At 47.7% G+C, this 17,605-nt stretch overlaps 1 protein-coding gene across 2 annotated transcripts; it reads left to right on the plus strand.

Annotated features, from left to right (window-relative positions):
- Positions 1-1,162: 1,162 nt before the first annotated feature.
- On the plus strand, positions 1,163-16,241 carry ASB1 (ankyrin repeat and SOCS box containing 1). Of its 2 annotated transcripts, XM_079133955.1 has the most exons (5): positions 1,164-1,323; positions 4,286-4,427; positions 6,268-6,570; positions 14,147-14,532; positions 15,689-16,241. In XM_079133955.1, exons 1-5 carry the CDS (start codon positions 1,275-1,277, stop codon positions 15,814-15,816), a joined length of 1,008 nt encoding a protein of 335 aa, XP_078990081.1. In that variant the 5' UTR covers positions 1,164-1,274; the 3' UTR covers positions 15,817-16,241. The 2 variants fall into 2 exon arrangements, with proteins under 2 accessions (XP_078990082.1, XP_078990081.1); XM_079133956.1 differs by lacking the exon at positions 6,268-6,570 and having other exon boundaries at positions 1,163-1,323.
- Positions 16,242-17,605: the final 1,364 nt, after the last annotated feature.

A 17,605-nucleotide genomic window follows, 5' to 3' on the forward strand; every position in this document is an offset into this window, starting at 1 on the left:
GACCTCAGAGGAGTGGGATCATGCAGTATTTGTCCTGTGTGGGCTTATCTTCTGAGCACCGGCGCAGCTTGCCTCAGAGTGCCTTCCTTTTAAGCGGAATGCTGTATGGATGCTCCCCCCCCTCTCGGGGTTCTGTTTATCTATTTGCCCAATTCGTGCACATTCAGGTCATTTTCAGCCTTCGGTGTTTTTGAGGCTCCCAGGAGCTCCAAACGTGCAGCTGTGGGGCAGAGCCAGAGAGCTGGGCACACCACCCCTGGCTTCCTGCCAGGCAGTGTCACAGGGTGTCGCCCTCAGTGGTTATCAAGCTGACACCACTGTCCCCAGAACACCCACAGCGTCTGCAGGCCTGTACCCAGGTGGTCCCTCCTTTGCATCTGCGCCAACAGGACTGTGCCTCTGAGCCAGCCTGGGCCGGCCCTTGGGGGTGCCTGTGGATCATAGCTCCCACCCGGGGGCTCCCTCACTCCAGTCTGGCTAGCCAGTAACGGCCACCTCTTGGGGTGGAGTGTGTGGGAGTGTCTGGCCTCTGGTCTCAACCTGCTGCTGGCTCTGTACTACTCTGCCTCTAGAACCTGATGATGCTCTTCCCTCTTCTTCAAGCGCTGCTGCTTCTCCACTGCAGTCTTCCTCATGCGCGAAGAGTGGGACGATGAAAGCAGCTGGGGGTAGCATGCTTATAAACCCAAATGCAACACACATAACTGACAACGGTGCAATATCTGAAACTGCGAGTGTGCAGGGAAAGTCATTCGTTTGTTCCCGAATGGGTTCATGCAATCGATGCAATCCGTCAGGTACCACCTGTAATTAGATGAAGACAGGACTCCTGGTTTCATGGGAGGAATTTTGGGGAGTGTTTACCCATCATATTTACACATTCCCTTCCTTGGCCTTGCTGCAAGGGACGCGTGGCGCGACCCCACACCTGCGACGCCCTCCAGGGCTTGCTCCTTGCCGCCGCAGGGCGGGTAAGGGCACTGAGCACGCAGACCCTCAGCTCGCGGACGGCCACCCGACATGCAAATAGGGCTCCGCCCCCAGAGGGCGCGTTTCCCAGGCTCCTCCGCTTCCTACGAGGACGCGTCGGCGCAGTAGGCGCCCCCTCAACGCTGGAGTCGGGCAGCGAGAACGGAAGCGGAGACCAGACCTGCGCCGGAACCGGAAGTGGTCGTGGCCGCGCTGCTTCCGGCGGGCGGGGTGCTCTCCAGCCCGGGTCTCCCGGAGCGCTGACGGGCCGCGGGATTCGGGGCCAAGGCGCGGCCAGAGCACCCATGGCGGAGGGTGGCGGCCCCGACGGGCGGGCAGGGCCGGGGCCCGCAGGTAGCGTGGGCGCGGGGTCGCGGGGCGCCAGGCCGCCGCCCCAGGACCCGGCCGGCTAACTGCGACCCGCCGGCCGTGCGGCTTGCCTGACCCGCCGCGGGAGGGGCGTGGGTCCAAGGCTCGTCCGCGGCCCGGCACGTCCGGGTCGCGCCGATGTGAAATCGCAGGGGAGGGTCCCTCTTTCCCGGGGAGGGACTCCGTCCCCGGCGCCGTCCGAGCTCCCAGCGGCGCCGGGTGCCCACAGGTCCATCGGTTGTTTTCTGGGGGGCTCCCGCCCCGAGAGTTAGTTGCTCGCCCTTCCACCCACGGGTGCAGAGATCTCAGGAGCAGTCACGAAGTTGTCCTGGAGACTGCGAGTGGCCGTTTTCTCCCTCCCTCCTTCCTTCGCGCCATGCGTTCTGCAAACTCCGCTAGCGGGGCTGCAGTGAACCGAACGAGCTCGCTTTGGTTGGCGTTGACTTCTACCCCAGGGACGGCCAGGGCCGTAGGTCTGGAATGCCTCTCGTGGAGATGAGAGGGGTTCTGGAAAAAGGAGGCAGGCAGCAAGTTTCCAAGATAGAGAGGGGTCCTATCTGGCTTTGCCCTTCACTCAGGGGTGCTTTTGTATCATGTACTGTAGTGTTTCGTTAGTACGTTTCTGCCTTGACGGGAGGGGCAAGGGTTAAACGTTATTCTGGGGTAATTATGTTGTCATTGGAGTAGCTGATTAGAAAAATGTGAACATGAAGTTGTCTTTGACCCTGGAGCTTATGCAGATTCTGAAGCTGCAGTGAGCTGGGCCAGGGAGTGATGAAGAGAGGCCTGTTTACCGTGAGTGGTTGCCTTTCATCTGACTCTTCCCCACTCCTGCTTTGAGCCTTTCCACTCTGTGTTAATTTCATCTGTGGAATAATTACGGCGGAGGAAGACCACCGAATGAGGATGAGGTGGTGGCTTAAAGGGCTGTTCCAGCTTGATGCCTGCCTGTTGTTCTGCTGCAGGTCTGCTTATGGGATCAGAGTGGGAGAACTGTGTGTTTTTGAACCTTGTAAAGATAATTACATCCCCATTGTACCTATGGCTGAGTCTTGAATACACAAGGCACTCAAAGGAGGTTCGATTTGAATACAAAAGGCAGCTTTGACATCTGGGAAAAGCCCACTTCTTCAGGGTAGTGCTTGGTCACACACTAGGGTAATATGGCAGGGCAGGGACTTGAATGCAGGCAGTCTGAGTTTATGCTGTCTACTTACACACCTGTCTGTGCGGTTGTTCTTGCCAAACTTTTAAGGATTCTGGAATTTCTTTTGGGCAGTGGTGTGTTTGGGCTAAGGTGTGAATGAAGACTCAGTTAGATCCAAATAGGTATCTGATTGTGCAGATACCTTTTCCTCCTCTCTGATTTTGATGCCCCTTTATCACAAATTGAATTTTTCTTACTAAGGTCTTTCTGGACAGTTGATTCTGTTTGATTTACCTTTTTATTCTGATGAGAGGTCTGTTTCTAGTAGGACAAGTCTCTTGTTTCATTATTCTTACTGGAAAGGTATTCTCTCTTATTTATATTTTCAGATAAATTTTAGAATATCTGATATCAAAACCCCAAAGAGGGCTGGGGAGATAGCTCAGTTGCAAGGCAAGCACAAGGCCTTGAGTTTGATCCCCAGCACCACACACACACACAAAAAAAAACAAACCCAGAGAGATTGGTTAAGCTTCATTTATTGGTAACATTTAAAATTTCTATATTATTGAACATGGTATGATTTTTCTACTCAACCTAGTTTTCTTCATTGTCTTTTATTATATGCAGTTGTGTTTCTATTTATATACATATAATTTATTTCTCCTTTTCATTGAGGTATAGCTCTAAGCAAAGTGCAGTCATTTTAGGTTTACTGTCTGAATAGTTCATTTTCATTGGTGTAACGGAATACCTGAAGCAGTCTAAATTCATAAAGAAAAGAGGTTTAGCTGGACATGGTGGTGCATACTTGTAATCCCAGATACTTGGGAGACTGAGGCAGGAGGATTACAAGATCAAAGCCAATCCCTCCAAGTTATAAGTCTGTCTAAAAATAAAAAAGGGCTGGGGTTGTAGCTCAGTGGTAAAATGCCCCTGGGTTCAGTTATCAGTACTGCCAAATACACACACACACACACACACACACACACACAGATTATTTATCTGATGGTGTTGGAGGCCAAACAGCTGGTACAGGCTCTGATGAATGTGCCCTGCCTTATGGCAAGTAATGACAAACAGTAATGGTGGAAAAGTATGCTCACATCACTGTACCAGAAGCCAGCCACTGGGTGGGGCCGGGCTTAGGTTCTTACAGCCCTCTAGTGAGAACTAACCAGTGTCCCTTGAGAAATACCCCAGTCCCTTCAAAAGGTATTTTCCAGCTGACCTTGTGACCTCCCATGAGCCACACCTTTTCCAGCACAGGAACCTCCGAGGGGACAGTAGCACATCTTATGAGTCATTTTTATATAGACAGCAACATGGAGTAGCATCACCCAGGATGCAAGTAGCAGCTAAGGCTTAGTCCTAGGATTTTACCACATAAGTCTCTCTCAGTGATGGAGATGACTAGTTCTCCTTCATAGTTCCCTGACTTTTATTTTAAGATATTCTTACATACTTGGGGTAAATTAGAGTAATTGCATGCTAGATTTTTGATATAGTAGTTTTGGTTTAAATTTGCTGATACTCTTATTTAGGCTCTTACTTCTGTATTCTAAAGTAGGTTTGGCCTATTGTTCATTGGTTCTGTCATCTTAAAGTTGTTTTAAAATCAGGGTTGGTGTCAGGAATGTGATAGTTTGGTAAGGGAAGATCTCTAGTTTTTTCTGTGATTTGTTCACTGAGAGTTCGAAAGCACCTGTGTAGCTAGAAGAGGTAGAGCTTAGTGCGGATGGTCTTTGTGGTCGGCCTCTCAAGGTTTCCGTGCTAACAGGGGCCCTCTCTTCAGTGCAGGTCCTGATCTGAAGGCGTGGCTGAGGGAGCAGTTCTGTGACCACCCACTGGAGCACTGTGAGGACACCAGGCTCCACGATGCGGCCTACGTGGGAGACCTTCAGACCCTCAGGGACCTCTTGCAAGAGGAGAACTACCGCAGGTGAGCATCACTGCCAGGCCGCTCTGGGTTCTCAGGCCCCTCGTGTCTGCATGACTCTGCAGTTCATGGTTCGCTGTGCAGACCCAGCCCCTGGTGCTTGGAGGAACGCATTCGAGCTTCAGAGGACGGAAGGAGACTCATGGTGCATCATCAGAGTGGTCAGAGGTGGCCGGGCAGTGTGGCAGGGGACTGAGTTCAGGCGCAGCTCCGTTATGGACCTTGTGTTTTCTGGCAGCTGCTGGTCCTCCTTGGACATCAGCTTTCTCAGTGCTGTTCCTGGTGGCAGCACCCTCGCCCTTTCCCATAGGCCCTGCCTTCCTGATGTCCTGCGCGCCCACAGCCACCTTCCTCAGTGGCTCTCCTTTGGTGCTCTCTGGCCTGCAGCTGTCGTGGCAGGCCGCTGTCCTCCCTCCACCAACTTGCAGCTAGTCACCAAAGTCCTGCTTCTTTACCTCCTTGTGCAGGACACTGGGAGGGCACCCAGCCTGCCTTCTCTCTGGAGTGTTCCCTGGTTGCTTTGTGTGTAGCTAGAGTCCCAACTACATTTAAAACTCAGCTGCAACTCAGAACTCCTCTGTATTGTTTCTGTGTTTTAGCGTCCACTTTACAACTAGGTGGCCCCATGACTCGATGGAAGTGCCCATGTGCTGGAACTAATGTACTGCTTTTCTGTAGATGATTCCTGAGAAAAGGGTTGCTAGCAGCCCAGGAGGATGTTCTTTCTTTTTGTCCTTCTGGTGTTTTAGTGTTATTTCATCAGATATCAATATTAAAACAAACCATTTTTAACTTAATTAATGTGAATGACAGACTTCCTACCCACCTCCCATGTGGGTGAAACTTGCAGATGTGACAGTGGAGGGAAGGAGGTCCTTGCCCAAGTGTTTCCATGTTGCTTTTCTGTGTATTTTCCTCTCTTATATTCAGTGACTCTCCTGAGATATTTTTATTTTTATTTTCATTTCTTTGGTGATGAGTTCTGGACTTAATTGGCCCATCCAAACTGGTACACAGCTGAAGGAGGATCCCTGAGGGCTGGTTTGGGGATATGCTGCCCACCACATGTTCCTGGTTCAGTGTTCTAGGTTCCCGAGATTTGTTCTGAATTCTCTTGGGAGCTAAAGGTGAATTGCACCTCTGTTCCTGACCTGGAGACTCAGTGGATGACTTTGGCAGCGTCGTCTGATGATACCACTTCCTGGGACCTCAGTCTGGACAGTTTCTTGGTGTTGGCCAGGACTGCATTTCCTGTGCCATCTTAGTGACTCCTCAGGCTCTTCCAGGGAACATAATGGTCATGTAGCCCTGGTATCAATGGCAAGGCCCAGAGAGAGCCCCAGCCCCAGCCTCGGCCTTCACGGGCCGTGACTGGAGAGAGGAGCCTCAGGTCCGTGACATGGATTCCCACTTGAGGGTGCTGTCTGTACTGTGCTGTCTGGCACCTTCTCCTCTCCTTTGTAGAGGAATGTGCTTTGAAACTTGGATCAGGAAGTCTAAGAACCAGAAGTCTCAGTTCTAGTGCTGATCATTCCACCAGAGCCTTGAGTTTTCTCATCTCCAGAACGGGATCTCAGGGTCTGCCCTGCCCTGCCCTGCCCTGCCCTGCCCTGCCCTGCCCTGCCCTGCCCTGCCCTGCCCTGTCCTGCCCTGCCCTGCCCAGGTCTCGGAGGGTCCAGACTCGCGAGCAAGGCAAGTAGAGGCATTGTTAAACCTGAGGGATTTAACCGTGAGCGAGTGGTCCTCTTGGGCAGCCTCTGCATCACATTGCCATCGTGAGAGGGCAGAACAGCCGGTCTGTTTCTGGGGGTGCCTCTCACAAGCTCTCTGTGTTCCCCTGTAGCCGCATCAACGAGAAGTCTGTCTGGTGCTGTGGCTGGCTCCCCTGCACGCCATTGCGAATTGCTGCCACCGCAGGCCACGGGAACTGTGTGGACTTCCTTATCCGGAAGGGGGCCGAGGTGGACCTGGTGGACGTAAAGGGGCAGACTGCCCTGTATGTGGCTGTGGTGAATGGGCACCTGGAGAGTGCCCAGATCCTTCTCGAAGCTGGTGCCGACCCCAACGGAAGCCGGCACCACCGCAGCACCCCTGTCTACCACGCCTCTCGAGTGGGCAGGGCTGACATTCTGAAGGCTCTTATCAGGTCAGTACTGTAGGAGCTGCGGCCGCTGTGGGCGGCCACTTCCCTGGGGCCCCTGCAGCCACCTTTGCACTCCTTGGTGTTTGGTTTTCCCTTTCTTTAAAATTAGACTTGCTGCTCTTGTATTTGGTTAGGGTTTTAATAAATAGCTTTATCAGTTTTCTATGTTTCTGCCTAATGATTCATTTTTCTGTACTTTTTAATCTTTATTTTTCCCTTAGCTTTTTGAGCTGAGAGCACTTTTTCATTTTTTCCTCGATTAATAATGTAAACACTCTAGGTTATTTATTTACCTTTCATTAGAACTTTGACCACATTCTCTAAACTTCCTTTTTGTTGTTGTTAAATAGTCGAAGTTATTATTTTTTAAATAATTGAAGTTGGTCTAGGGTTACAGAGGAGAAAGTGTAATATCACTTTCTAAATTTATTGTATCATGGTGGCCCGTGTAGTTTCCATTTTGGAGGTTCTCCAAATTTATTATGATTTTTTAAAGTCAAACTACATTGTTGTGGATGCTTGAGCAAAGCACATGACCATGGGTGTTTTATTTGCATAGTACAATTTGTTAGCCTCAATTATTCTGTTCAGAATCCCTCTTTTTTAAAATTGTTAAATTTTTTTTTTTTTTTTTTTTTTAATCATCGAACCTGCCAGAAATGTAGAGAAGGCTCGTTAGTTTCTAATCACTGTTTGGACTTTTATCAGTTTCCCCTGTGTTTCAGGTAGCTTTTGCTTTGAATAATTTTGATGCTTTCTGAACTCATAAAATTGTTATTTATGGATTGTGCCTGTTATCCAAATGAACACTACTGCTTTCGTTTAAGGCTCATCTACATAGCATTATGTAGTATTTAATCCTGGTGAGTCGAAATAGCTCTGTGTGTTCATATACAATTTTTTGTCTGGTATTCTGTTTTTTAATATGGTTAAAAATAGTGTCATAGCTGATGTGAGAGTCTATTCTGCTATCTGTTCCTTAACTATTTCCTTTATTTGATATCTCTTGTTTGTTTTTTGCTTTGTTTTGTGACAGGGTCATGCTAAGTTGCTGAGGCTGGCCTTGAACTCACCATCCTCCCACCTCAGCCTCCCAAGTAGCTGGGATCAGAGACGTGTGTCATTGTCTTTCGTTTTGTGATAGTGTTTTATCTACTTTCCCCTCCACTATTTTAGGGGGTCTGTAGTCCTACCTTAATTGTACGAGTAGTTTCCTTTTATCTTTGTTTGTTTGTACCCTGCTATGTTTCTTTTTTGGGTTTCCAGTCATGATTTTGTATCACATGTGCTCTTTCCTGCCCTAACTCTGGCCAGCTCATTCTGTGATGGGACAGGTGCACTTTAGATAAGCTGTTACTGAGAAGGATCAGGTCAGGGTTCTGTCGTGAGAAGCCACAGTCAGGACGGTGGGGTGGGCAGTGGCCTGGCCTTCCCTTACCTGCTGAGGAATGTGGGGTTCCATCTAAAGGTTTTGTACTAAATGACTGTAGAGTTGGTTTTTGCCAAGAGAGCTAAGGTTGATGAGGTTTTGTGTGAGAGGATGATACAGCTGTGAGGCTTTTCGTTCTTTTTAAGGATTTCTAGCCTGATGGTCTAAGCTGCCTCAGTTCTGATCTTGTTTCTTGGAGAATGTAAGTCCTTAATTTGGGAATTTTCTCAAGTAGGGTCAGTCAGTGAAACATGTCTTGGTTCCCGGAACACCGTTGGGCCTTTCGGTCTACTTGTGATGCCTGGCTGCTTTGAGTTGCCTGCTTGCTTGGCTGAGAAGTGCATGTACAGAGGCCCTTCGAGAAAACTCACCAAGATGTCCTGTCCCCCGCCAGCATAGGGCACATAATGGGGGTGATATGGTTAAGTCACTGAACAGGTGATATTACCAGAATATCATCAATATAAACTTAGTTCCTGCCTGCCCTGGGTGTTTCTGCCTTGGGCAGGGCTCTCATCTTTGACTTTTGTCTTATTCCATAGGAACCACCATTTTCTTACTTGTAAGTTTCTTTGATGTATTTGTATTTTTGATGTTTTGGAATGATGGTAAGGAGTGGTATTTCTGTATGAGCTAAAGTTTTGTTGATTTATTGAGTCATCCCAGTGGTTGCTTACCTGAGATATTAAAAGCAATAGGGGAATTTGTAAAATATTCAGGATTACAGTTAACTGGATTCAATCCAATAAGTGGGCAAATTAGCTTGACTAATACCAGATTGTCATATTTCCCAAATTATAAGCATCTTGGAAGACGTGTCCTTGAGGATAGCAGGGGAAATCCCTCTGGAGTCGTGCAGTGGAACACTGGTCTGGTGGGTTTCATCTGTGCTTGAGTGTTCTCCTGTTCTCCTTCACACCCAGAGGGTCTCGGGGGTGGATGGTGTTTTCGTTTCAGTGGACACATCATCATGGCATGGGCGTGTTGGTCTGGGTGCTCGGCCTCAGGCCCGTGTTGCCTGGAAGCATCACTTTTGCTTCCAGGGGAAAGTTCTTGTGGACCCTTGTAGTGGTGCTGACAAGACAGACTATGAACTGTGCTTGCTGGCTGGACTGTTGGCCAGCTGTACTTATTAAGGAAATGTCGCTCTTCACCTTCTTCTCCCATATTGCCATTTCCTGTTTCAGATGAAGTACTCAGGTACGTGGCTTTTGAAACATCACAGAACTGTCTGGGGCCAGTGAAAACTCAAAAAAAACTGGTGCTAGCTGATGCTGCCTATGTTAAAGAGTCCAGAGAGTCCAGAGTCAGGTATCAGATCTTGGGCAGGAGTCTTGCAGAAGTGAGGTTGTGTTCCCATTACCTCTGATCAGATGGCAGATGGTTTCAGTTTGTCCATTACTGCTGCTGTTCACTTTGATCTTTTGATTAAAGTGGTGTCTGTCAGATTTCCTATCAAAAATACTTGTTTGTAATTAGCGTTTGTGGAGGCACTTGGCAGCCAGCGGGCGCGCGCTCGCTCGCTCTCTCTCTCTCTCTCCATCTCCATCTCCTGTGCCTCATCTCAGAATTTTGTTTACTTATCATGTAGACTCATGGTTTCTGAGATTGTCCAGTGAGCTACAATCTAGTGTTATTGTTATTTATTTTGATGCTCAAATTGTCCCAGATTTGGCACTTTAGCTGCCCTCGCTTCTCCTCCCTCCTCCCTCCTTCTCTTGCCTTCTTCCTTTTCATCTCCCTTCCTTTGATCCCTTTCCTTTACCCTTCCTTCCTTCCTCCCTTACTGAACCCAGGAGTGCTTTACCACTGAGCTGCACACCTAACCCTTTAAAACGTTCTTTTTTGCGGTGCTGGGGATCTAACCTAGGTGTTTTGTTTTTCTGCGGGTTTTTTTTTTTTTTCTTCTCATTTGAGCGGCCTGGGCTTCCGCATGCTAGGCGAACGCTCTGCAAAAGGAGCTGTTTCTCCAGCTCCGGTGTTTTGTTTTCGAGATAGGGTCTCTTTAAGTTGTGGAGGCTGCCCTCAAACTTGTGATCCTTCTGCCTCAACCTTGTGAGTTGCTGGAATCACAGGCGTGTGCTGTGCGCAGCCCATGCTTTCCTGATTCTGCCTGTGTGCTGGTAAGAGTTCCATCTGGATACGTCTGATGGAGTCTGAGACCGCAGGGTTCATCCTGGTTTTCTCCTTTTCCTGATTTTGTCCTCCCTTTTAGCAGTGAGAAACCTGCTTCCCCTTATTCCTAGTATGTTTACTTCTGTTACCAGCCCCCGTTGCTTTCCTCCCACATGCCTCCTTGTCCCACTTGGGATCTAGTACCACATGCCAGGCAGCCATCCTCCGCAGGTGCCCTGCTGACTTTGCCAGGACTCTGGCCTCTTGTCACACTGCCTTCTCTACTACTGTAGTTTGCTGACCTATGTAGAGTAAAAGTTAACTGTACATTTGGTTTGGGAGAATTTTAACTGGCTGAGAGCCACTTACTTAGGCCTCTTGGAGTGCAGTGACAAGGGCAGGTATAGCTTTGCCTGTGGCGTCATTTTTTAGAGATGGCCTGGTGGATCCTGTGCTTGCCCTATGTGAAACTGGTGTTCTTACCTTTGGGCTCTCCTTGGGGATGAGGAGGGGGGTGTCCCCTGGGTTCCCTTCCTTACTGCTGTGCACATGCCTCTGATGTAGGGCTGTGTCATGCTGCCCTGCTGGCTCCATGTCTTAGGGTCTTGCAAGTGAAGCGGACACTGGATGTGGTCTGGGCTCACTGAATGAGCAAATATTTAGTGTATCGGAAAAGAAAAGCCACCTTGTTGGGAAGGATGTGACAGCACCAACTGGCTGTGTGGTTGGCTCGTTGGTTTCTTTCTGCTTTCAATTTTTAGGGATGGCTTTTTAGTTAATTTTTTTTTCACTATGCAAAATATTTACATAGTTCCAGATCAAATCTATAAAACAGTTATATTTTTAAAAGTCTAACTTCTAATCTTGTCTTCTTTGTTCTGTTTCCTCCTTCCCTTGTAGGTAGCCACTTACAAGTCTATGGTTTCTCCTTTCATTGTTACCGATAAGCAACTGTATGTAAGTGTGTGCTGTGAACACAGCACACACTGCCACCACCTGCCTTCCCCGTACTTGTGCTCTGGAGGACTTCCCGGAGCAGAGCAGTGGTGCTCCTTACTTTTCACAGCACAGCGCTGCTGCTTTCAGATGAACCACGGTCCAGCCAGTCCCTGCTGATGGACATGTGGGTGCTTTCCTGTCCTCAGCTGTGAAAGGCGGTGTGTCAGTGAACTGTTTTGTTCAAGTATCTTTTCATAGTTTTGCAAATGTGTCTTTTGGATTTAGACTCAAGAAGTGTAGTTGATGAGGCAAAGGGTGAAGGACGGTGTCCTTTTGGGAGCATTGCGTTTCCCTTCTGTAGGGACTGTCTCACTTTACATCGCACCAGCAGTGGGTGAGACTTCCTCTTTCCTTAAAGCCTGGTCAATGAATTTTTGGATTTTTTTCCCCATTTGATAGGTAAGAAGTGGTATTGTAGTATAGTTTTTTTTTTTTTTTTTTTTTTGGTAGCAGGGATTGAACTCAAGGGCACTAGACCACTGAAGCACATCCCCAGCCATATTCTGTATTTTACTTAGAGACAGGGTCTCACTGAGTTGCTTAGCACCTTGCTTTTGTTGAGGCTGGCTTTGAACTTGCCTCCTGCCTCAGCCTCCCGAGTGGCTGGAATTACAGCCGTGTGCTACTATGCCTGGCTGTAGTGAGGTTTTTAATGAGCATTTCTGATGTTCTGATTGAGGGTGAGCATCTTTTCATGGGACTAAGAGCCATGTATAACTGTCCATATCTCTAGCTTGTTTTTTTCATAATGCTGTCAATTTTTGCCATTTATAAGATTTGTATGTGTTAAGGGTATTAACCCTTTATTGCATTTTCCCAGTTTTTAATTTTATTGTTTTACTTATCTTGTGCTGTTTTTTTCTATGCAAAAGTTTTTTGTTCTTTAATTTTGTGTAACCATCAGGCAGATTTTACCCAGAGATTTTTTTTTCCTGACTTTGCATGGTTACATATTTTACATTTTTTGTTCTGATAGAGTTGAATTTATGCTGGTGTGAGCCCATTTGTCCCCTGCTTATTTGAGATAACACCTTACCATAGCCTGCATTTCTGTATGCAGTTTGGTCCATTTCTGGATTTTCTGTGAAGTTCTTTGGTTTTGTTGGCTTGTCCATATGCCTGTATTTTATGGGCCTTTGTAACAGGCTTTGCTTGAGATAGGTCTGCCTCCCCCGCAGTAACTTGTTCATCTTATTTGATTTTTCAATTGTGTAATCAATTTTTATAGCTCCAAGGATGCTATTTGTGTTTATTTATACTTGTCATTGACTTAGTTCAGGAGTGGTGTTTTCATTTATAAAATAAAGGTAGGTAAAATTGATGTCCTAATGTCAAGTATGTGGCATGTCTTTCTATTTTCTTAGGTCTACTTCCGTAACGTTAATCCGTGGTTTATCATTTTCCTCATGCAAACCTGGAACATTTACTAAGTTCGTGCTTACGTTTGTTGTTTTGACATTCATTCTGCTAGCACAAAGGGCATCTTCTCCTCCCTTGTGTCTTTAGCTTGTTTGTGTGTGTGACTGAGGCAGTCTGCTTACGGCCTGCTGCTGTCTTGATCTCTGGTTGCTTGCTCTGGCCTTTCTAGAGACTGGTCACACCCTGAGTGTGGGAGGCGTTTGCTTCTTCCTTCACGTCTCACGCCTCTGGTTGCTTTCCTTGCCCAAGTGTTGTCCATTCCTTTAGCTCCAGTGCACAAAGGCGGCCACAATCTGGGAGTCTGTGCACAGCTTCTGCTGACTCATGGGTGGAGGAAATACGTTTTATCACCTTAAGGACATCCTCAGTGTTGAGTTTTGTCACATGCCCCTCCTTGCCTTTGCATTTGTGCATAGACACCCCCCTTAGTTCCACTAATGGGGTGTACTACGTTATGTTAATGGAGTTTCTGATGTTGGGACTGGCTTTGCGTTCTTGGGATAATCCCCATGAAGTCATAGTATATTCCTGTATTAATTCTTTTCTTTGCTAATATCCTTTTGAAAAGTTGTCACTTGATACTTGTAAATGAAGCTAGTTGGTAGTTTTTCTTTGGTATATGTCCTTTGTCATGTTTTGGGATTATTGTGCTAGTTTCATAAGATGAATTTGGAAGTTTTCTCTTTCTTCACTCTGAAATAGTTTAAATAGTCTTGGAATCACTGCATCTTTAAAGGTCTGAAAGACTTCGAGTGTTTTGGGTGAGTGGCTTCCGCCTTTTTTTTTTTTGTACTGGGGATTAAACTCAGGGGCACTTGACCACTGAGCCACATCCCCAGCCCTATTTTGTATTTTATTTTGAGATGGGTCTCACAGATTTGCTTAGGGCTTCACTAAGTTGCTGAGGCTGTCTTTGAACTTGCTATCCTCTCCCAAGCCGCTGGGATTATAGGCGTGTGCCACCATGCCTGGCCACATTTTTTTTTTTTAACATATATTTTTTAGCTGTTGATGGACCTTTATTTTATTTATTTATTTATATGTGGTGCTGAGATTTGAACCCATTGCCTCACCCATGTTAGGCAAGTGCTCTACCACTGAGCCACAGCCCCAGCCCTGGTTTCCACATTTTACCTGTTGCCTTACCTTGCTGGAAGGAATAAACTTTAGTTGCCCTTGGGGTCTGTGGAGATTGGTTCCAGGACATTTCAGGACCCTGGTGGACAGTCATCTGAGCATACTGAGTCCTTCTTAGAGAAGGGTATTTGCACAGAACCTGTGCACAACCTCCTCTAGACTGTCAGTCATCTCTGGATTACTTGAGGTACCTAATATAACATGAATGCTGTGCAAATAGTCATGCTGTATTGTTTAGGGAATAATGAAACTAAAATGACTCTTCATGTTCAGTACAATTTTTTTTCAAATGTTTTTGATCAACAGTTGGTTGAATCCTCAAATGCAGAACCTGGTCAAGTGGAGACGTGGCCACGCTTGTGACCTCTGGAGTCTCCGTGGCCCCCGTGTCGCTTTGTTAAAGCCTCCTGCCTAGGGTGGTGGGGCAGTCTTTGTGGACCGGTCAGTCCATGGTGAGCCTGACTTTCCTCTCCCCTGTAGGTATGGGGCTGACGTCGATGTCAATCACCACCTGACTCCTGACACCCAGCCCCCTTTTTCCAGGCGGCTCACCTCCCTGGTGGTCTGCCCCCTGTACATCAGTGCGGCCTACCACAACCTGCAGTGCTTCAGGCTGCTCCTGCAGGCTGGGGCAAACCCTGACTTCAACTGCAATGGTCCTGTCAACACACAGGAGTTCTACAGGGGCTCCCCTGGGTGTGTCATGGATGCTGTCCTGCGTCATGGCTGTGAGGCAGCCTTCGTGAGTCTGTTGGTGGAATTTGGAGCTGACCTGAACCTGGTGAAGTGGGACTCATTAGGCCCAGAGTCAAGGGGCAGAAGGAAAGTGGACCCCGAGGCCTTGCAGATCTTTAAAGAGGCCAGAAGTAAGTGACCTGAGCTTGGTTCTGATGAATAGTTTGGTGGGACTGATTGAATGAGCAAGAGATAGTAATTAAAAATAAAACAAAACAGATCCAACTAAGCATTTGGCCCAAGTCCTCAGTTGTAGTTTTCCAGAATGGCTGTTCAGATTGATTCCTAAACACCAGGAGCAGATAACAGAATTTCTAGAATTATATTCTCTTTACCTCTTTGCTGTTTTGTGTTAGTCATTGATTTCTTTTTCACATGGTTTTAAAAAGAGCAAAACAGTAAGCCCATTTTCTAGGGTTTCTCACTTTCCTTTCTTTAGCTCCACTCAAATACTGTTAGTTTGGATTGTGTGATAAATATTTTTGTTAGAATAAAGTCTGTAGTTTGCTCATTTATGAGGGAAAAGTTGATGACAGAGTTTGGAATCGATCAGTGCCTTGGCCTTGAGAGCTCTTTGTGGGCCTCAGAAGTTGACCTTGTCCTTTGACCTCTAGGCTGCATGTCCCTCCCTGATTTCTGCCTGGGTGCTGAGTGTCAGAGTCCGTGACTTTTTTTCAGCACTTTACCTCTTGCACAGAATGTTAACCTTGAAGCCCTTTGTTGTTAAATTCACATAAGTTGGTTCAGCTGTCCCAAAATTAGTTGGCTGGTGATTTGGGAACCGTGCTGATAGAATAAAGATACATGTCCATGAGTGTCACTTGTCACCCTCTTTACTAGCCCAGGCAGGAACTTGGCTGTGCCTTTTTGACCCAGAGCCGATGCTCAGCCTGTTCCCCTCATGAACTCGTGGACTGAGTCCTGATCAGTTCATGGTCCCCCATTCCCTTGGGAGTCCCAGACTCACAGACCGTTTAAGGATCTCTTGGGAATCAGTTGCTTGCACCTGCTGGGCCTTCAGTGGGCAGCTTTTATTTTGTCTAGGGCTTTAAACAGAGTGGAGAGAGCAGATGCTGTCGCAGTGAGCAGATGCCCCAGGTTAACAAGGCTGTGAAGCGGGAAGGAGCAGAGAAGAGCCTGCTCCCAGGGCCTGCCCACCTGACTCAGTGGGGAGCTGGCGTGGCCGTTAGTGTGGTGCTTTCAGTCAGTCACACCAGCCTTTGGCCTTCAGAGTTGGGACCGTGATCTACCTTTCTTCCTTGGTCTCTGTTTCTCCCTACTCTCCAGGCGCTCCCAGGACCTTGCTGAGTTTGTGCCGGGTGGCCGTGAGAAGAGCTCTTGGCAAACACCGGCTTCATCTAATTCCCTCGCTGCCTCTGCCGGACCCCATTAAAAAGTTCCTGCTTTATGAGTAGAAGATGCAGGTGATCTGAGTGAAAGACGCCCCGGTTCTTGCATCTTGTGCACCCTCCTGTGTTGCCAATGTTGGTGAAGACGGCCTGTTCTCATGGACTGTAATTCCATCTCAGGTGCTGGGGCCACTGAACAGTCCTTGGGTCATTGTCAACCGAGAGGCTCATACAAAACTTAATTTTGTTCTTCCTGAATACTTCTGTTTTGGATTTTTGCAGTTGTATATTAATGAAATGGGCCATGAAGTGTGTGCAGGTGTGGGTGAGACTGGAGGCCTGCCGATTTCCCCAGTAGGGAAGACTCCTAGCACTTTCCGGAACTGTGCTTCTATTTATTTTTCTACTTTGCAATTTGATTATTCTATTAAAACCTAATGAAAATGGAGTTTTGGTAAAAAAAAAAAAAAAAAAAAAAAAAAAAAAAAGAAGTAGGAAGCAGAAACGCAGTCATGAACTTGCTTGTGTGTTTTCTCGGCTGCTGAGGTTGGTGTGTGTGATCAACACCCGCCACTTCCTGTCACCTCATGCTCTTTTTGTGAGTTGTCTCCATTCACGGGTGGTTTCCTGGCTGTGCGGCTGTCCGTATCACTGGTGTGGCGGGCATGGTGCACGACTTGTTTGCATACATCCCGTACCTCGCCTCGTGCCAGTGGCGTCAGGAGTTTTCTGTCTTTCACTTCAGGAAGCTTCCAGACTGTGATTGACTTAAGGAGGCCCACAGGAACCAGCCAGGAAATGACTGCCGACATTTAGAGGAGGACCATCCCTACAGCATTCACTGCCAGTCACAATAAGAAGCATCTGCGGCGCTGTCTTCAGTCCCTGCACATACCAGGAGGTCCTCCGAGTGGTTCCAGGCTTTTAGTTGCAGGTGTCCAGTGCACAGCACATCTGGCGTTGGTTGACTGTCCTCCTCTTTTTGGGCCTGGCTGCCTTGGTAGCTGTGTCTAGAGTCTAAGGAAGGGGAGAGCAGTGAGGCCAAAGTTGGCGGTAGTGGAGAAAGGACCTGTCATTGCGGGTGTCCGGCTGTGTGGGTGGGGCTTGCTCCCTTACTCAAGACTCTTTAGCCAGGAGTAAAGGTCACTGGCAGGTAGGCCAGGGGCTGTGACCTCAGAGCATTTCCACCACTGTTCCCAGTGAAATGTCATTTAGCTAGTTGAAGACTCTGAGGACTCTTGTTTGGATTTGTGGTGATTCTAAACTTCAGAAGTGTTTAGAATTTCTGCCATATGAAAATCTAACTTGTAAAAATTAAACTGATGATATTTTAATAATTAGCATCATCATGTGTTTTAGCCAACCAGGCAGGTGAAATATGGCCTTCATGTTCTACAGCTTAAAGATGGAATTTCACCTCTTTGGGAGTCCTAGGTGGGCTCCCTGCCAGAGCATTGTGCCCACCCATGTGTGGATGCATGCAGCTGTGAGGGAGAGAAGCCAGCAGGTGATTCAGAGGGCAAAACCAGTTTTAGGGCATTTACCCGGCTGTAAGGATGTGGTTATGAGCTGGCTGGGTTCCTGAGGCCTGAGATGGGTCTCTGTGCTGCTCCTGCGTGGGACTTGGGCACAGGTCAGACTGAGTTGGAGAGAACTTTCCTAGGAGAGGAGAGGAATGGCAGGGGTTAGATGAGGACCGAGACAGCTGGAGCCACGTGCCCGTGCTCTCCAGTCCTGGAGAGGGACTAGGTGTGTTCCTTGAGGCAGTCAATGTGGGACTAGGACCCGAGTTGCACTATGGCTGAGGCAGGAGCTTTATTGAATTCAGGAAGGTTCATGTGAATGTTTGAGCCAC

This window comes from Sciurus vulgaris (assembly GCF_902686455.1).
Source record: "Sciurus vulgaris genome assembly, chromosome: 3".
Classification (NCBI taxonomy): domain Eukaryota; kingdom Metazoa; phylum Chordata; class Mammalia; order Rodentia; family Sciuridae; genus Sciurus; species Sciurus vulgaris.